The sequence below is a fragment of the Schistocerca americana genome, chromosome 4 (genome assembly GCF_021461395.2).
Source record: "Schistocerca americana isolate TAMUIC-IGC-003095 chromosome 4, iqSchAmer2.1, whole genome shotgun sequence".
Taxonomy (NCBI): Eukaryota; Metazoa; Arthropoda; class Insecta; order Orthoptera; family Acrididae; genus Schistocerca; species Schistocerca americana.
The window spans coordinates 782655054-782676630 of NC_060122.1; the positions used below are offsets into that span (position 1 = coordinate 782655054).

The 21577-nt window shown below is 38.4% G+C and overlaps 1 protein-coding gene across 1 annotated transcript in view; it reads right to left on the bottom strand.

Annotated features, from left to right (window-relative positions):
* Positions 1 to 454: 454 nt before the first annotated feature.
* Positions 455 to 21577, bottom strand: part of LOC124612376 (coiled-coil domain-containing protein 43) — a 37375-nt gene continuing 16252 nt past the window's right edge. The window contains exons 3-4 of the mRNA XM_047140544.1: positions 8612 to 8781; positions 455 to 3642 (exon numbers count right to left, since the gene is read on the bottom strand). Coding sequence (XP_046996500.1) covers positions 3570 to 3642; positions 8612 to 8781 — 243 coding nt within the window. The 3' untranslated portion in view covers positions 455 to 3569. The remainder of the gene's footprint in view (positions 3643 to 8611; positions 8782 to 21577) is intronic.

Consider the following 21577-nt stretch of genomic DNA (forward strand, 5'->3'; position numbering starts at 1 on the left):
ATCTGCGATTTACCCTCAAGACGATAGTGACAGGTTTGTGGGGCAATCACTGCATGGTCATCAGTGCCCAGATTTAGCCTCAAATACATCATCTAAATGAAGTACAACCAGGAAGCACCACAGCCATGTCAGTTTCACCACAGTAATAACATCTTTACAACAATCTAATTTACATATGGATAACATAATATGGTTCAAACCTATTAGGTGTCCCTCTAAAGATATGAAAAATTAATCTTCTGTTAGAAAATAATGCCCAACAAGTACTCAGTGGACATGCTGAACGTATTTTACTAGTCTTCAGACATATGAAAAATTTAAAAAGAATGACTGAGCTACAGCACGACTTCTGAATATGAGAAAATTATGTACTGCTTGAAGGAAATTTAATGGAACGAAGTAAGACATTTAGGCGGAAGAAAATAAGTGAGGCATTTTTAATTATAAGTTGTTTCTCCATTTTCATCCTCTACAGCAAAACAAAAATAATAAAGGGAATAAATTTAAACTTCAATGTGTAACAGTCTACAAACATCAGATGTGTATCCGCCATGTCACAGAATTTTTCTCTTCACAACTGAGTTTAAATTTAAATCTGTGAGTGGTTTTTAACAAAATCATGTGCTGAAACTATTTCTGTGCTCATCCATGACACTGTCGTTCTTTCATATTTCTATGCGAATTAACATCAAAAATATTGAAAACTTGAGTGGAATTTTATATGGAAACCTGGCAGACTGCTTATAAAATATTCTGTGTGTTCATATGCCTTATGATTTATCAACTGTATGGTGAGAGGTTACCTTTACATTGTTTGTATTCCACAGAGAACTGAGTATTATACTGGAATGATAAGATAGATGTGCTATCAAAAATTAGTACAGATAGCCACTTAAAAATGAATGATGGTAAAAGAATAGGCATCATCTCTCAAATTATTATTCTAATTTTAGTACAAACCCAACTATGTATACCCCTCACCTCCACAGCATGTGCATGTGGTAAATTAGAAAAATCTTGTGATCTTACATGGTTTTTAAGTGCACCAATGTGTCTCCCACCATTCATCTGTGCCTCAGTGACCACCTATGCACTTTTAACTCTATAACCCAATGATACTGACCAACTGCTGTGTCATCCTCAGGACTATAGGCATCATTGGATGCAAATAGGGAGGGGCGTGAGGTCAGCATACCACTCTCCCGGCCATTTTCATGACCGGAGCTGCTACTTCTCAATCAGGTAGCTCCTCGATTTGCCTTACAAGAGTTGAGTGCATCTGCTTGCCAACTCTGCTCAGTATACACAACAGTGACCCATCCAAGTGCTAGCCAAGCCCAACAGCATATAACTATTTGTTGAAAGAGTATTTATAATAAACAACTCCCTAAGCTAAACTGACAAAATGTAACACCAGGAATTTATTTTACGATGAACTCTAAGAATACTGAGTAATAACAGAAAACCGAACATTAACCAGACTAAGACTGTGATGTGAAAACATACATTTTAGTTAGTGTCTGTTCTAGTACTTACACAATTCAGAAGTTTTATTGTAAGTGTAGATATTTTCTCACAGAATTAAGAGCACAATATTTTACAAAAATTAAGTTCAAGAGAGAGCACATTTGTAAAATAAATCTAAAATTTTATAAGTGAATGGCTTAAAGATTTTTATACCATGCTGTTACTGTTTCTACTGGACTAAAAACTTTTTTAATTAAAAAGTATAACTCAGAAATTATATTTCATACTTAAAATTATAACAATATTTAAATCACTAATGAACTCCGTGTCAATAGGATGTAGAGTATAACCTTCTTCCTTCTATGGTAACAATTCCAGCATTTCTTGACTTCAGCCACACTATCTTTTACCCACAGTTGATTTCATTAAGAATACAGAATGTAGAAAGAAATGTTCAGTCAGACTATACATTGAAGCCATGTGTGATTGTTAAGAAACAACTTCAAATTATTAATAGATATGTTTAAAAAGATATTACCTGTTTAATTTTTAAAAGTAGAAACGTGTTAGTCAAATTTACTATTTCCATTCATAAGCATTTCACAAACTGAATCCACTAAACAACACACAAATTGTGAGAAGTATCATGCAATACATTCCTTCCCTCCTTCCCATTTTTAAATTTATTATGCACATCTGCTTCTCCTTAGCTTCCAGGTTATCAATTTTACAAAAATCTTTCAAACAAGTAAGTATACATTTTCCACTACCTCCAGTGGGTAGAACAAAAACTTCTGATAAAAATTTATATTACTGCTTGCAAGAAGAACAATAATAGTATAATTGCTAGTTTCAAAAACATCCTTTACTACAGACATAAAAAACAATTTGCCTTTGGAAGGTTTGAGTGATAATTTTGAATTTAAATCTGCAGATGAAGAGCACTAACTCACATTCCTCCTCAGTAACTTTCCCTTATTCACTCCCCCCCACTAAACCTTACAACTGCATAGATGCTAGAGACACATGTGCAACTGTAATCACCCCCAAAACTAAAAACAATATCAATGATAAAAGCTGTCTTAAAAAGACACAATTATATAATACTTGTAAAAAGCGTACCTTAATCACAAATCATTAGTTTTTTTATGTAATTTGTTGGCTTTCATTCAAAACAACACAAATAAGGCATGATTTATGCAGCCAACAAAAACTGAGGGAAAATTTCTGAAACTGAGTCTCACTATGGGTACGGAGTGTGAGTGTTTGGGTATCTGCATCATCGTGTGTGTGAATGTGTGTACTACCATTGGGAAAAGAGCTAGTGCTCAAAAGCTAGTGTGAACAGTATTTTCTGTTATATGTTCCTGTGCTCCGTCCAGAAATTTTCATTCTTGTTATACACAGAAATTGTTTTACTGATTGTTCTTAAAAATCTTATTACCAGAAAGGGGCTCATTTTCTTATAAATAATCTAAATATAATTTGAATACAATAATTAACATACAACTTAATTTTATGAAAGGATTACCATGCATGATCCCCATAATCCTGACATCATGACACTTTTACTTTTCTAATTACTCTCAATTCTTCCAACACGAGAAATTATAAGACAGACAAGTGATGGAGATTCTAGCAGTAATAATTAGCAACAATGGCGATAAAAGTCAACAACAGTAATAAAAATATTATTATTATTAAAAAATATGTAACACAGAAAATGCTTCTCACAAGTATTGAAATCCATTACAGGAAATTACAATATAACAATGTCTGATACGGAAAAGGTCTTACTACAACGAGGGGGGGCAAAAAAACTGTGATTGAAATGTCACAAAACTGATGCACTTTATAAAGTCAATTTTATTTCACTCGAATGTCTACTGCAGAGACATCGTCCATTTGTGGCAGCCACTCATGGCATTGTAATACCCCAAGCTGTGCCCTCACTAATACTAATGTGGACATCCTAAAAGGCAGCTGAGATAAAACAGCTGATTAAGGATACTGTAGGTACTACAATCAACATAACTGATCCAATGGCAATAAATTAACACAGCACAACACATACAATGTAATTTGATGTTTGAGAGATCTTGCTATCTTCGTCTCTCCCCCTTCTGTGTTTTGCGTTTCTCCTTTTTTTCTTGTTGAATTTGTTTCTGCTTCTCTCTGAAGGAAAAAAAATGTTTTAATGCACATGTGTGTACAAATAAGGCCAAAAGAAATACTTTTTAAAGAAAATCCCTAAAGTTTTGTGTTAAACTTGCTTTGTTTACTGTAACTCAGAAAGATTGGGAAGTGCCATGATGCTCGTTTACCAACCATTCAAGCTGCATACATAGTATTTTTGAGAGGATGCTGCAGAATGTGAGAAAAAGAAAACAGGAGTGTGATACAAGTACTTTTATTTGTCACTAAGTAGAAATTAATCTCAACCCACTAAATCAGGGCTGCCACACCATGTGTGGGCCACGACTGAGATTGTCTTGCTTTGCTTGTTCCTTCCCGGAAGTACTCGGTACAGTGTGGTTCCATTTAGTATTGCACAGTTCCTTTTTTGATTGGCACAACTCTCTTCAGTTCAAGGGAATAGTAGTGTCAGCCATGTTTACCTTTAACTATTTGTTCATGGTATGAAGGACATTCACATGTCCAGTGGATGTTTGCACAAAAAGAGGCAGTCTGGCAATCTATCATCACAAGCCTTTAAAAATGAATGGAAATGACAACATCTATTGCGCAGTCGCATAAGTGACCGGTACTGCTAATTTGCTATGTAACAATATTATAATGTCATACAGAAAGAATTTAAGGATTTAGTTGACAATGAAAGAGCAAAAAATTACAACAGTCAACAGAAGGGATCGATATATCAAGAAGCACTTTGTGCTAAATTTGCAGGCATACAAGACACGAAACTGGTGGTACGAAAAGTAAAATTTCTGAAGTAGTACACATTATTCCACTGTCAGCTACAATAGTTTACAATGGAGCTGAACAAACAGTATGGAGACAATACATTATTGCATTATACATAGGTTAAAAATCAAGGTTAAAACTCACTGTTGTAATTATGAAGAAAATGGGATTGCAGGAACGAAAATTAGAATATCTGGAATGGATGGCCTATCTCTCATTTTAAGTGGCCATGACTGCAAACTGCCCACAGTAAGATACTGCAAGACGAGAAACAACTTCTTTCTGATTTGAACTGGGTGCAGTAAAACAGGGACACAGTTAAAAAAATCTCGTTATTGAATGGGTACATTCTGACTAACACAGTCCTGTTCACTAAGCCCACTATCATTAAAGAAAAGAGGAGGTTGAAGGTGCTCCTGTGCATGTGTACGTGTAATTGACTGACATGAAGATGCAAGAGAGGCTCTCCAACATATATGGATCAAACTATTCAACAAATGCCTGGTGCTTAGAAGAATTCTGACCCAATGTAGACACTTGATAATAAAATTTCTCCACAAAGGTAAAGGATACCCAACAGACACAAAAAAGTACATAGCTTTCGGCCATTAAGGCCTTTGTCAGCAGTACACACACACACACACACACACACACACACACACACACACACACACACACACACACCTGCAGTCTCCGAGAGCTGAAACTGGTAGTTTCAGCTCTATGAGACTGCAGCAGTGTGTGTAGGTTGCGTTTGCGTGAGTGTGTGCGTATGTGTGTCTACTGCTGACAAGGGCCTTAATGGCTGAAAGCTATGATTGTGTGAATCTTTTTATTGTGCCTAGACAATACTCAGTTCAAGATGTTTTCAAAGATAATTACACAAAAAATCAAAGCCTGCGTGGACAGTCACCACCTAGAACCACAAAAGGGCTTCAGATCTGGAAGATCAAAACTTACAGCAGTCAGGCTTCTTCTAAACAACATCAACCAAGCACCATGAAAGAAATGTTCTACACAGTGTTCATAGACTTTACCAAAGCCTTTGACCTGCTGGAAAGAGATCTCTTAGTCCAAAAACTGGAAAACACAATGGGAGAAGATGAGGGTATGGGCAAGAATAATCAAGTCACTCCTCGAATACATCACAATATCAGACAACCTCTCTTTTTCAAACCTCATTTCGCAATCAAACAGAGTCTTACAGAGTGACCCAATGAGCTCTTTGCTGTACATTCTTGCCACTGAAGAAGTAATGCAAATTGGAGAAAATGAAGATGTATACATATATGCATACGCTGACGACATAGCCATAGGACCAACAGATATACAGAAGCTGCAGAAAATCATTGAGAAAATAGATAAATGGTGCAGTGAAAAACTACACATAAACATAACAAAGACCGAAATGGTGATTTTCAGAAAAGGAGGCAAAACACCCAAGAATGCGGAAATCAACATCAGGACAAAAAATGAAAATCTCATCAGACTTCAAATCCTAGGAGTGACACTGCAACCAACAGCCAAATGCTTCACAAAACATATAACAGAACGTGCAGCCCAAGCAATAATAGCAATACAGGACATCAAAAACATCAACCTACTCAGTCTAGAAACTGCCACGAAATTATTCAACGCAAAAATCTTGCCAATCCTGGCCTGCGGGTTGGAGGTTATATGGGGGGCCATCTGAAAGAAAAAACCTAGAAACAGTAGAAAAGGTAAAATCAACTTATCTAAAATGGGCACAAGGTCTCTCTCAAAGACAACAAGATCTAGACTAGTGTACCTGATAGCGAGAGAGACATTCCTAATTGAAGACATCAAATTTTGATATACGATGCCATACACCACATCAACTGAAGATTATGGAGGATAAACGAGAAAAAGTATGGGTGGAGTTCTATGGCACCAAAGCAATGACGAACCACTCATTGACAGCATCAAACTTTGAACTGCACAGGTCTTAACTAGATTATCTATTCATGGCTTTCATTATCTAATTTGCAAAAATAAAAACTATCACAACCAACCAAAACATGTGTATGCGAACTGTTTAACAAACCCTGTGAACAATATCACATAGAACTGAAATCTATAAATGAATATGCAAAAATGTAAATGTAAAATGTTAAGCAGTAAGTGTATGTGGCTATTTGGCTACAATTTTCTTAAATAAAAAAATAGATGAAAGGTAATTCCCATTTTAATAACAAATCATTTTATGTTAAAACTGTCCTGGATGTCTACACTGCTTTCCTTGGGTACAGTTTCCACATCTCCATAATGAGTCTGCAAAAGTGCTACAATATTTCGATCGACATATTTGTGGAAAAGATGTTTTTTCAACTATGGAACTAAACAAATCAAATCACAATTACGATTATTACAACTATAAATTACATTCCTTTCCATGATAATGTCTTCTTGCTTACATTCTGTCCTTCAATTTGGTATAAAAATTGCAATAATCAAGAACTGATGAACTTCTAAAAAAATTCTGTATTACAAACTTAGTGTTCTGTTACGAAAAATCAAAGTAACATCTAGAGATTCATGAAGCTACTTAGTTCATTCCTCCCACTTCCACCACCACTCAATTCAGTTCAGAAAATTGGGACTTTTAACTTACCATATGTACAAGGTTTCTCCCTTTGTGACATTTACTGAGGTCTTTCTTTTCTTTTCTCCTTCTCTAATGAAAATTTCACATTTATATAATATTCCCAATTCGATATGTCAAAAATTTTGCAATTATAAGTACCATTATTACACTCTTGTCATCCTGCCATCAACAGTGGTTCAAAGCTATTAACAGACAAGTGGAAAAGCTGTCAAATGGGGCATTTTACCCACTCTTGGCATGTTAACACTTATTAAATAACTAACTTCTGAATTAAACAATGGAAAATCCAGGATGGAATGTAACAATACCAGAGAAGGAAAGTTGCAACTCACCATATAGCGGAGATGCTGAGTCGCAATAGGCACAATAAAAAGATTGACACAATCATAGCTTTTGGCCACTAAGGCCTTTGTCAGCAGTACACACACACACACACACACACACCTGCAGTCTCTGAGAGCTGAAACTGGTAGTTTCAACTCTATGAGACTGCAGCAGTGTGTGTAGGTTGCGTTTGCGTGAGTGTGTGCGTATGTGTGTCTACTGCTGACAAGGGCCTTAATGGCTGAAAGCTATGATTGTGTGAATCTTTTTATTGTGCCTATTGCGACTCAGCATCTCCACTATATGGTGAGTAGCAACTTTCCTTCTCTGGTATTGTAACTTCTGAATTACGTCTCTATTAAGACTATTTATTTATAATGTCCTCTTACATGTAAAGATTTTTTTACATGATAAGACTGATCTGTTTATGTCTTGGCAGAATCCATAAAACACCTCTCATGTCTCTCCCTCCTGCATTCCTAGCCAGCAAACCACATGCCTCCCTCTCAGCCACTAGCTACCCACCTCCAACCCCTCTCCCTGCTTCCTGCCTCCCTCCCACTAACCATCCATCTGGACACAACCCCCAACCCACAGAGTCCACCTCCCAAACTGCAATCACTCAACATGTGTCCAGACAGCACTGTGTAAAGGCACAATCCGATGTGTGTTTCGTCTGTTAATTTGTGCTCTAGCTGGAGAAAGGACCGATTCCGAACACTAGCAAGTTTTCTTTCTCTTTTGTGAGTGCCTGTCAACGATCAACAGTTCTGCCATTCAGTGGGTGGTGTCCTTTGCTCCTAAATTATTTATATTCAGAAACAATTATGACAGCTCAGCTCAATTTTGGGAATACACTGATAAGAGTACAAACATCAATTTTAACCTTCACTTGAGCTTCGTATATACTCTCACTCCTTCACTGAAATTGTTTCTCCGTTTTTATAATCGTATTCAGTGTAATTTTGTTTCAATCCTTTTGCTACAGATGGTGCACTGCAAAATACATACTTCCTGTTTACAATAAGCATTTTACTCTGATAATTGTTCAATAATGACCCAAAAATTGAAAACGGTGGGATACAAGGTGAATTATTCTCGCACACATTTTACTTGATATTGTGGTTTACATTATAACCAAATCTGGCATTTAAAAGTGTCAACTGTTCTACTTGAAGAAACCATTGACAACAAGTGAATTCAGATCTGCACTCTGAAAATGCTACATACATTCATTCAATACATATTAAAGGGACCAAACAAACTTACCTGTCTTCTCTATCTTTTTCCTTCTTTTTCTGACTTTCCAGTTTTGCTTTTTCTCTTTTTTCTTTCTCAGCCTGCTGGACGACTGAGGCATTAGTGTTCTTTACAAGTCCATTCTCTTTCGCTTCAGCACCTCTGTCACCATCATCCTCATCATCGTCTTGGTCCGACATCTAATATTGGAGAAAACGGTTTACTTAAAATCAGAAAATGGTTTACTTAAAATAATTACTTTAATATGGTGAAAAATTATTTGCTGAGCCAATGAAATGAAGAACTTTCACAAAGTCAGTTAATGTAGTAACATGTTGTAGTAATATACAAGTTTCTTGGTATGATTTCTACAAGTCAAATACAACTATCAGTCCATGCCAACAAAACAAACTATCATAACACAATAAATTGTAATGGGAAAATCATTTCACATGTTTCGAACACAAATATATACAGTGTGATCAACTTTAAAATAGAGTATTTACTGATACCACTTGCTTGGAGGAAGAAAATTACACATTTATTAAAATAAATCAATTGCGTTCTTCCATCATGACACTGAAGCAAATTATTCAAATGTACTGTCAAAAAAACTGTCACCACACTATATACCAATGTTACTTGCATAAATTCAGATAACGGCACCGAGTCGAGCAGATGCGCAAAACTATAGGCTTATATCTGACATCGATCTGTTGTAGAATTTTAGAACACGTTTTTTGCTCGTGTATCATGTCATTTCTGGAAACCCAGAATCTACTCTGTAGGAATCAACATGGATTCCGGAAACAGCGATTGAGAGAGACCCAACTCACTTCATTTGTTCATGAGGCCCAGAAAATATTAGATACAGGCTCCCAGGCAGATGCCATTTTCCTTGACTTCCGGAAGGCATTCGATACAGTTCCGCACTGTCACCTGATAAACAAAGTAAGAGCCTACGGAATATCAGACCAGATGTGTGGCTGGACTGAAGAGTTTTTAGCAAACAACACAGCATGTTGTTCTCAATGGAGAGACGTCTACAGACATTAAAGTAACCTCTGGCGTGCCACAGGGGAGTGTTATGGGACCATTGCTTTTCACAATATATATAAATGACCTAGTAGATAGTGTCGGAAGTTCCATGCGGCTTTTTGCGGATGATGCTGTAGTATACAGAGAAGTTGCAGCATTAGAAAATTGCAGCGAAATGCAGGAAGATCTGCAGCGGATAGGCACTTGGTGCAGGGAGTGGCAACTGACCCTTAACATTGACAAATGTAATGTGTTGCGAATACATAGAAAGAAGGATCCTTTATTGCATGATTATATGATAGCGGAACAAACACTGGTAGCAGTTACTTCTGTAAAATATCTGGGAGTATGCGTACGTAACAATTTGAAGTGGGATGATCATATAAAATTAATTGTTGTTAAGGCCGGTGCCAGGTTGAGATTAGAAAATGTAGTCCATCAACAAAGGAGGTGGCTTACATAACACTCGTTCGACCTATCCTTGAGTATTGCTCATCAGTGTGCGATCCGGACCAGGTCGAGTTGACGGAGGAGATAGAGAAGATCCAAAGAAGAGCAGCGAGTTTTGTCACAGGGTTATTTGGTAAGCATGAGAGCATTACGGAGATGTTCAGCAAACTCATGTGGCAGACTCTTCAAGAGAGGCGATCTGCATCGCGGTGTAGCTTGCTGGCCAGGTTTCGAGGGGGTGCGTTTCTGGATGAGGCATCGAATATATTGCTTCCCCCTACTTATACCTCCCGAGGAGATCACGAACGTAAAATTAGAGATTCGAGCGCACACGGAGGGTTTCAGGCAGTCATTCTTCCTGGGAACCATACGCGACTGGAACAGGAAAGGGAGGTAATAACAGTGGCACGTAAAGTGCCCTCTGCCACACACTGTTGGGTGGCTTGCGGAGTACAAATGTAGATGTAGATGTAGATGCTGTGGGTCTTCACATACCAGTTCGATGACACACACTATGGTAGTCTAGTCTGTGCAAGCTGCTTCATCCCGCACAACTACTGTAACATACACCCACTTGAGCTTGCGCATTATAGTAAAGTGTAGGTCCCTTCATTACCAAATTAATCATCCCTCTCAACCTATGCCTTCTTTTAGTCAAGATGAGCCATATTTTTTTCTCCCAATTTGATTCATTAGCTCTTCATTAGTTACTTGATCTGATCTACTTCATGTAGCACCAAATTTTAAAAGCTTCTATTCTTTTCTTGTTTGTTCTGTTTACATTCATATTTTACCTCCTTATAATGATGAACCTTTGGCAAATGCTTTTAAAATAGACTTTTAAACATTTAAATTATGCTAGACACTTAAATTATATAAGATAAGCGACACTATCCAGCTTGGCACGGATAGAATTAAGTATCTATAGCTAGATGACTTCTGTGGCGTAGCAGCAATTGTGTTTGCAGACTACTGTGTAAAGTAATGAATAACATCCACGGAAAAATGTTAGATAACTGAATCTCATCACTTTCATACAACAAAATTGTTAAGTCTTTTGTGACAATGTTTGAAAAGGAAAGTTGCTACTCATCACATAGTGGAGGTGCTGAGTTGCAAATAGGCACAACAAAAAGACTGTCACAAATAAAGCTTTCAGCCAGGAAGGCCTTCATCAAAAAGAGACAACACACACACTCACACTCATGCAAATGCAACTCACACATGACTGCAGTCTCAGGCAACTGCAGCAGCACTTGTTACATTCCATCCTGGATTTTCCATTATTTAAGGCTTTTGTGGCCACTCATCGATAAACTGCCTGTTTGCTTCTGTCTTGAGTTCTTCATCCAATGTTTGTATGGTCATTTTTCTGACTTTTTGTCAGCACAATTGGCTGGCATTATCAAAGCTCCACTCTCCATTGCTGGGGCGGATGTCAAGCTTGCGGTCACAGATTACGTGTACCCAGTGCACCTATATCCAAGGGCTTTCCCATGGTCATTACCCTCGCTGCCTGCAACAGCTGTTTGTTGCAACACGGGAATCCCGGACCCGTTCACTTTGAGACTTTCCCCTTTCTTGTTGAAGCTGTTCTCATGTCTGTGGATTTCTGAGACTTCCCTGAAAATGCAAGAATGGTAGCTCTTCTCCACAGCAAGAAATTCCATGTTGGGAAATATTATTTGTGGCCAGTCTCACACAGCACGTGTTCCATCATGGCCGATTGCTCCACCTGGCCCAAACTGCAGTATCGCTTATGTTCAGTGATCCAGATATCGACCGATCATCCAGCAGTTACAATATATACTTTTCGACATGTACATGGGATGTGGTATATTCCTGACTTTGCAAGTGGAATATCTTTTCTCCTTTGTTGACCTGTGACACTCTTTGATCATCTTTGTTGGCTTATAAATAGTCTCTATGTCAAGTCTGCACAATATACAGCCAGTTGTCTGTCACTCTGGGATATTATGGCAGAAAGGCCATACCAGACATTTCTTCTTCCGATGTGTCATCGTCAAGTGTTATTCCGTGACACATCTTATGTAACTGGTAGAGTACCCATTACCCCTCAGAATGATTTCTACATGTTGCATCTCATGTCTGAGGTGCTGCAGTTCAATGTTCATCTGGTGCATATTACGGGTGTTTTAATTGCATCTTAGGTGGTAATTTGACAGTATGTGTCAGTTTTCAATAAACGCTGTGTCCCAGGTTTTAACTATCCATTGTTACCAGCACATCTAGAAAGGGTACCTGCTGGTACTTTTCTACCTGTGTACTTTTCATGTGTCCCAGAAGTCACTGAGCTGTTCCTTCCACGGCTCCACACAATGCACGGATCATTAAACTTTTCTACAGCACACCTTACATTTATAAGATGGTAAGTCCAGTGCCCGTGCTCTGAAATGTTCTACGTACAAGCAGGCTACCATTAGACTAAGAGGACTATCGACGGTGTCACTCTCCGGCTGCTCGTACAAGTTGCCAAACCACACGAAATTGCTCACGATGGGACAAGTATGGAGGAATTTGGTGATGTCTTGTGGGAAATTGGAATCAATACACTCCACAGAATCAATGAGTGGCACTTTAGCAAACAAAGAAACAACATTAAAGCTGATCAGGAAACTGTTCGGTTCAATTTTTAGTTTCTTCGGATTCACAACGAATGTCCCGGACTCCTTTATGTATATGTCAGTCTCTTCCGTGTGTGGCTGAAGCTGACAGGCCAAGTGATTCACTAGCTCGAACATGAACGAGGGGGTGACTACTTGTGTGACAGAGGAAAACTAGTAGGTATCTTTCTACATCTGAAAATGTCTATTCAAATTTTGCACCAGTCGCACAAGAGTGGCTAGTGCTTTAAATATAGGCTGTAACAGTTGTAAGCATTAGTTACCTTTACAGTCACAGAGACATTATCGACACCTCACGGAATTTGAACGATGTCGTGTAATAGGGCTACGAGAAGCCGGATGTTCCTTCTGTGATACAGGAAAGAGACTTGGCGACAATGTAGCCACTGTACACGATTCCCGGCAGCAGAGGCCACGAGAATGTACGTCTGCAAGACGAGCAGGCTTTGGACGGCCGTGTGACACTACTGAGAGGAAGACCATCGTGTTCAGTGCACAGCTATGGTGCACTGTATTGCATCTGCAGTAGGAATTTGAGCAGCAGTTAGCACCACAGAGACATAACCAACTATTACTAATCAGTTACTTCAAGGACAGCTCTGAGCCAGATGCCCTGTAGAGTACATTCCACTGACCACTGCCATTTGCAGCTTCAGTGGCGTCAAGTGAGAGCTCATTGGAGGGCAGGATGGAGGTCTGTTGTGTTTTCTGATGAAAGCTGATTCTGCCTCAGTGCCAGCAATGGCCATTTGTCGGTTAGGAGGAGGCCAGTCGAGAACCTGCAACCAACTTATTTGCACACTAGACACATTGGATCTACGAGGTGCATTCGAGTTCTAAGGCCTCCGATTTTTTTTTCTCCGGACTGGAAAGAGATAGAAACGTGCGCATTGTTTTAAAATGAGGCCGCGTTCATTGTCAATACATCCCAGAGATGGCAGCACTGTACGGCAGATGGAATTTTACTGCCAGTGGCGAGAATCAGAACTGTTTTAAATACTTAAAATGGCAACGTTTTCCTTACTTGAACAGCGTGCAATCATTTGTTTTCTGAATTTGCGTGGTGTGAAACCAATTGAAATTCATCGACAGTTGAAGGAGACATGTGGTGACGGAGTTATGGATGTGTCGAAAGTGCGTTCGTGGGTGCGACAGTTTAATGAAGGCAGAACATCGTGTGAGAACAAACCGAAACAACTTCGGGCTCGCACGAGCCGGTCTAACGACACGATCGAGAAAGTGGAGAGAATTGTTTTGGGGGATCGCCGAATGACTGTTGAACAGATCGCCTCCAGAGTTGGCATTTCTGTGGGTTCTGTGCACACAATCCTGCATGACAACCTGAAAATGCGAAAAGTGTCATCCAGGTGGGTGCCACGAATGCTGACGGACGACCACACGGCTGCCCGTGTGGCATGTTGTCGAGCAATGTTGATGCGGAATGACAGCACGAATGGGACTTTCTTTACGTCGGTTGTGACAATGGATGAGACGTGGATGCCATTTTTCAATCCAGAAACAAAGCGCCAGTCAGCTCAATGGAAGCACACAGATCACCACCACCAAAAAAATTTCGGGTAACCGCCACTGCTGAAAAAATGAGGGTGTCCATGTTCTGGGACAGTGAGGGCGTAATCCTTACCCATTGCGTTCCAAAGGGCACTACAGTAAAAGGTGCATCCTATGAAAATGTTTTGAAGAACAAATTCCTTCCTGCACTGCAACAAAAACGTCCGGGAAGGGCTGCGCGTGTGCTGTTTCACCAAGACAACGCACCCGCACATCGAGCTAACGTTACGCAACAGTTTCTTCGTGATAACAACTTTGAAGTGATTCCTCATGCTCCTTACTCACCTCACCTGGCTCCTAGTGACTTTTGGCTTTTTCCAACAATGAAAGACACTCTCTGTGGCCGCACATTCACCAGCTGTGCTGCTATTGCCACAGCGATTTTCCAGTGGTCAAAACAGACTCCTAAAGAAGCCTTCGCCGCTGCCATGGAATCGTGGCGTCAGCATTGTGAAGAATGTGTACGTCTGCAGGGCAATTACGTCGAGAAGTAATGCCAGTTTCATCGATTTCGGGTGAGTAGTTAATTAGAAAAAAAAATCGGAGGCCTTAGAACTTAAATGCACCTCGTATATCGAGACTGAGTCTGGGGTGTGATTCTGTATGACAGCAGGAACACTCGTGGTTATCTCATGCACCCCGACAGCAAATTTGTACTTCATCTGGTGATTCGACCTGTTGTGCTTCCATTCATGAACAGCACACAAGGGCACATTTTCCAACAAGATAACACTCGTCCACATATCACTATTGTAACCTAACCTGGTCTACAGTGTGTCAACATGTCGGCTCGGTCTGCTCAATCACCAGATCTGTCTCCAGTCGAGCATATGTGGGACGTCATTGGACAACTACAGCTTCATCCACAACCAGCATTAACTGTGTCTATACTGACTGACCAAGTGTAACAGGCATGGAACTCCATCCCACAAACTGATATCCAGCACCCGTGCAACATGGTGCATTCATGTTTTCAAGCTTGTGATCAACATTCTGGTGGTTACACCAGTTATTAATGTACCAGAATTTCACATTTGCAAAGACTTCTCAAGCAATGTTAATCACTTATTTATGTTACCTAGAGAAATGTATTCCCAAAATTCCATTACTCTAATTATTTTTTGGTGCTGCAATTTTTTTTCCATCCGTTTGTTGGGGAGCCACACTATCCTTATGGATTTTTGGTAATCGAGCTGAGGTGGTAGTGCTTGTGTATTTCGCAGGTTTCTCTGTAGGTCTGCTGAGAGAAAGGATGCCTTAATTAACTGATTCATAATTTGTGTGATCTGTTGTGTCAGATCTATGCTTAAGTTTTCAGCATGTTGTGCATGGAAATAGAAAAAGACCAACTGCTACACTTTCTAGATATAATGGTTCCAAGGGATAGTGAAAACCTGGGACACGGAGTATATCAAAATCCACCACACACAAACCGATACTTGTATGAACTGTCAAATCAACACGGAGCCAGAAAAGAGACATTATTAATGTGTTCACACTGAACACAAGACAAACATGTGAGCTGCAGCCCTTCAAATGCAAGATGAAACACCTAGAAAGCATTCTGAGGAATACTGTGTACTCCACCGGTTACATAAGAAATGTCACAGAATCAAACACTCAACAAAGAGAGACATCGGAAAAAGAAATGTCAACTATTGCCTATCAGCCATACATTCCCATAGTGATGGACATAATTGGTCATATATTGTGCAAACACGATGTAAAGATTATTTGTGAACCAACAAAGAAGATCAAAAAGTGTCTCAGCTCGGTATAGGAGAAAAGGGATGCACTTGCAATGTCAGGAATATACTGCATACTGTGTACATATGTAAAAGTACATGTTGGAATGGCTAGACGATCAATCAACACCAGGATCACTGAATGTAAGTAACACTGCAGCTTGCAACAGGTGGAGAAATCTACCGTGGCACAGTACACGCTGTGAGAGACTAACCACATGCTGAAATTCACTGTCATGACAGTTCCCGCTGAGGAGAAGAGCTACCGCACCCACTTGTTCAGGGAAGCTACAGGAATCCACAAAAATGAAGAAAGTCTCATGGTGAATAGATCGTGGATTCCAGTGCTGCAGCAAGCAATTGTTGCAGCTAGCAAGGGAAGAAGCACAGTGGTGATGACCACGGAAACGCACTCTGACGGCGCTTCAAGCACATATAATTCCAGGCCACAATCTTGACTCAAGTCTGCCACCAACAATGGAGGGTGAAGTTTTGACAATGATAGCCACTCATGCAGGAAAAACATCAGAAATATTATCAAACAAGCATTGGCCAAAGAACCGAGGACAGAAGCCAGAGGATAATTTGTCTGTTTTGTATCAATTATACGATATAAGTACTGCACACCAGGAAAGTTATCTGCAGTCATGAAAGTTGTGTGTTCCACACTGAATTAGCATTTGAGTGGCATCTCATTGCAATACTAAGAATACATTGTGACATGTTTGCAACCAATATAATTACTGTACGCAAACATTTCATATGCAGAGAGAGAGAGAGAGAGAGAGAGAGAGAGAGAGAGAGAGATATTGGAGGCTGATGGAGGGGACACACAAACACACAATCATTATGCAGATTGTAGGCCGTAACAACACTCCTGTTGTGAAACACATTATACACCAACATGCACTGTTAAGACCCACTGCAAAAATTCTTTATTGTGGACACACTGCAGCACACTTTTTCACTGTGCCATGTGAAGAATTGTGTCCACATCTAAGTTCTAAGTTTGATATAAAAAAAAAAATAATAATAAATAAAAAAAAAAAATTAAAAAAACTGAAAGTTCTGTCATCTGCTGAGCTACTGAAAAACATATCATATGTAAACAAAGCAAAGCTGCATATGTTGATGCAGTAGAAGTAGTTCTTCAGAAAACATTTTACTTTAAGCGTAAAAAAAAATAAAAATCACATATTTTGCTATGCAACTGTCCTCAAATGATTGAAGGGAAACTATTGGTTAAATATATATTTGATTATTTTGCATTTTAAGCCTCATATCACAGCCTGATGAAGAAGCAATTATCTTTTCATTATTGGACATTTTTATTATGAGACTTCGAAGTTCAGTAGTTCACTGTATGTTCCGCCAACCATGTGTAGAAGTATATCGAAATCATCTGTAGTCATCCACAAGGAATTCTTGAATCTTGTTCAAGAAGATTGTTTTCATGTCTTTATTAGCTTTAAAAGACTTCAGCCTTCTAATCACTAGTGGTGCTTTGTTTACCAGTCTTCTCACTAATGCTAGTATCACATACCTTCTGCTTATTGTCAGTACATGCACTGTGAACAGTCCTGCATCCACGTTGTTCTGCCATTCACTGCTAGATGGTAATGGCATCATTTTCACAGTAGTGTTACTAATTCTTTATAATATATCTAGAGAAGTTACCATACTACTTTTTCAGAAAACTTTTTCTTGTTAACGGCAGTCTGCATTTTACATCCCTCTACTTCAGCCATTGCCAGTTACTTTGCAGTCCAAATAGCACAACAATTCTTTTTTTTTGTGTTATTTCTCAATTTAATTCCCTCAGCATTGTCCGATTTAAATTGACTACACTTCATTACCTTGTTTTACTTTTTTTTATCGCTTCATTACCTGTTTAAAAACACTATCCAGTTCAAACAACTGTTCTTCCAAGTTCTTTGCTGACACTGACAATTACAGGGCCACTGGGAACAGTGGCAGATACACATGCCCCCCCCCCCCCCCCCCCTTAAAGGGCTGCCCGCATTGCCACACGCGCAGCCCCACCAGTCAGCTATTCTTTCGTCAGTCGACTTGACTGAATCGAGTTATCATGTAGTTGTACTTTCCTATATAGTATGCACATCCACATCATCGTATTTTATACATTTCTGTGTGGCACATAGATAGCTCACACACACCTACTAGAAAAGTTGCGGCCATTCTAGTGATCTTGATATGTTATTCAGTCGGGCATTAGTTTGAGAAAAGTTGTGAATATTCTACTATTTTGTGATTAAAAAGAGACTAATGGGAGAGATTCTTCAATACAAGCAAATGAGCATAAATGCCCTTAATGATCGTTATTCTGCTATGCAAGCATTGTCGCTGTACAAAATATTTGCTTGTCTACCTGCAGCTAGATAAGGTAAGGTAAGATAAGATACTTTATTGTCACATAACATGTTTTTATACAATCATTCGATTGAGAACATTGGTGAATTGTCAGTCTTTAACCTAAGTTGTTACAGTATTTTATATACTTCAGGAAATACGTAATACATACATTGCTTATTATAATAGAAATACAACATTATATTTTAAATCTTTTTATAACTCATCGAATCATTACCATACGCTTCACACACCTATATTATGTATGGATGTACTGAACAGAATACAAACCGCCATTCAAACTATAAGTCTATATACAAACATGAATATACAGTGAACGTGTAAACTTTGTACCTATATGGCATCAAAAGTATACCATTTGTACTTGTATCCTTACTCCCTATTCCTATTTATAAATTCTTCTGAACTATAACATTTGCTTTTTAGGTATGTGCCAATGGTCTCCAATGTGGATTCCCCAAATATTGACCTTATCTTATTTATGATCTTCAGAGCCATGTAATATGGGGTACTTTCATATAATGTGAGTCTGTGACAAGGTAGCATGTATTTCAATTTATGTCTAGTTTCATAGGTATGTGCGAATGTATTTCCTTCAAACAGATGAGAGTTTTTCTCTTCAAAGAAAAGTATTTCATATATGAAGATGGAAGGGATTGTCATGAAGTCCAGGCTTTCGAATAGTGGTTTGCATGAATGTATACTATTAGTTCCTGTCATTGCTCTGATTTTATATATACACTTTTCTTCACCGTTAAATCTGTTACTTTGTGTAGTACCCTCAAGGCATAAACTAAACTATATAACCTCTTCAGTAAACTGTACAAATGGTCGGTCCATTGCAAGTTTTTATTTAAAGTTATCCCAAGAAATTTTACAGAATCAACTGTGGTCAGTTCTTTACCTGAATACTACTTCTACAGTAGAAAGAAGTTTATCAACACTGCAGCGTGCGAAGATATGGCTGAGGTCGACAGTGAAGGAGGATCGACTTATTGGCTTAGCTCTGTTGAACACTGACCATGTCATTGATTCTCCTATTGACGATGTAATTAACCAATTTGCCAGGAAGAATAGGTGCATAGAATTCATCATTTAAGGAAGTAACTTTTTTATATCATAGGGTGGCATTATCCTATCTTTGTATAATCAGTTTAAATAAAACTTTCTTAAACTTTGCATCTGACTTTATTACTTTATATTACAGTAAAAGTAAAGGTAGCTCAAGATATCTTTCACGCCACGTCATTGAAATTTTTCTGTATGCGCCACTGAGAGGGAAACAAGTTTTAACTTTTTCACCTTCTCAAGATTGCATTATGGTTTTCTTTACTGTATCCACAGTGTACAGGCTGAAAAACACCGGGGATACGCTGGAACCCTGTTTCACTCAATTTTTAGCTATTGCCTCCCTTTCACAGCCTTCAACAGTTAACTGCAGTCCGATTCCTGTAAAACTTTTAGACAACCTTTCACACACTCTTATCAATGCTACCTTCAGAATCACAGACAGTAATCCAATCAACATTTTCTAAAGCTTTCTCTAAATCGGCACACGCTATAAACGTTGGTTTGTCTTTCAACTTAGCATCTCTTAAAGATATACATCATAGTGTGTCATTCCTGACTCACAGTTCCAAAACTGATCTTCCCTGAGGTCAGTTTTTCCCAATTTTTCCACTCTTATGTAAATAAATCAAGATAGTATTTTGCAGTTGACTGTGAGGTAGTATTCACACTAGTCAGAAATTGTCTTCTTTTGGAAAAGGAATAGTTACATTATTTTTTGAAGGAATGTGGGCTTGTTTAGTGGATTTCACTGATTAAATCCCCTTGGATTATCATCTGAGTAGCAGTGCCATGAGTTTCATATTCATCACCTTCATCTCAGTTCAAAATAGCAAGTGGGAAACACATCAAAATGTTGCAATAAACTGACTGCTGATAACCTAAAAAGATTTCATCAATTCTTACTAAGCCTACAGATATTCTGCCTGCCTTGTATATCTCACACACCAGGTGGAACAGTTTTGTCAAGGTAGGTTCTTCCAAGGACTTTAATAATTCTGACAATGTAATTTACTGCAGGTGCTTCGTTTCAACTTAGGTCTCCAAGTTCTATGTAAAATTCTCCAAGAGTATTGCATTCCCCATCTCATCAGCACTCATTTCCTTTTATAATGCATCTGTACCACAGGAAGCTCTGTTCAATAGTAGATTATGTATACATACTCCAATAAATGAAATTTATTGCAGTTCTCCATGGGTGTTACTACACAGTATGAAAATTTGAAAATTGTGGAAAGAGGTACCTGGAAAACAGTAGTAGTACTGGTAACAAACACAGCTAATAATCAGAAATATCTTCTGAATGAAAAACTTTCCACAGTGTTTTACTGTGCAGGCTTTCACAAGTTGCTCTGGAAAACCTTTTCAGCATGATCCGAGCAAATGATCCAGTTCCAGATTCCCTCAATTTTAAGACAATTCTGCAATTTGTTGCTGTGTCACAATAGTTCCATCCCAGTCGCCATGCAATGTGGATCGCCCATTTCTTATTTAGGGACATAAAAATCTGTGTTGTTTTTGAATAACAAAGAGACAATAAATGCATCAACTTTCTGATGATTTTTACTATCCACCTTGAAAAAAATTCCTTCCATCAATATTTAAAAGTTGTAAATTCATTTTCCATCACTAAATAACTAAACAGTTTGAAGAAAAAGTACAGAAAAATACTAGTAACTTCTGTATCACACACATATAGCTTCATCTTATTTCCAGGCTGTGATGTCATCTGATCTTTAGCCAACAAAAGAGCATTTTCAATCATCTTAAAATTCAATTATCTTTATGCTTTAATTAAATAAAAATAATGAGAATACTGACTCAGAATGCTTTATGAATGTTATAGTCATTCAGAATAACAATAATGTGAAGCATATTTACAAAATAGCAAAATATGCCTATTGTAGAGAATGGTTGCCTGTTGCTTTGAAACGTTCTCAATTGTTAAATGTATCTCATTTCCCATCACAGACTTCATTTACCAACGTGAAAAAAATTAAATAAATTCTATTTATGCCCTTGAAATAAATCACTGGCAAACTGTTAAGTTCTCCAATGCCAAAAAAAAATTACTTTGCAGACAGAAAACC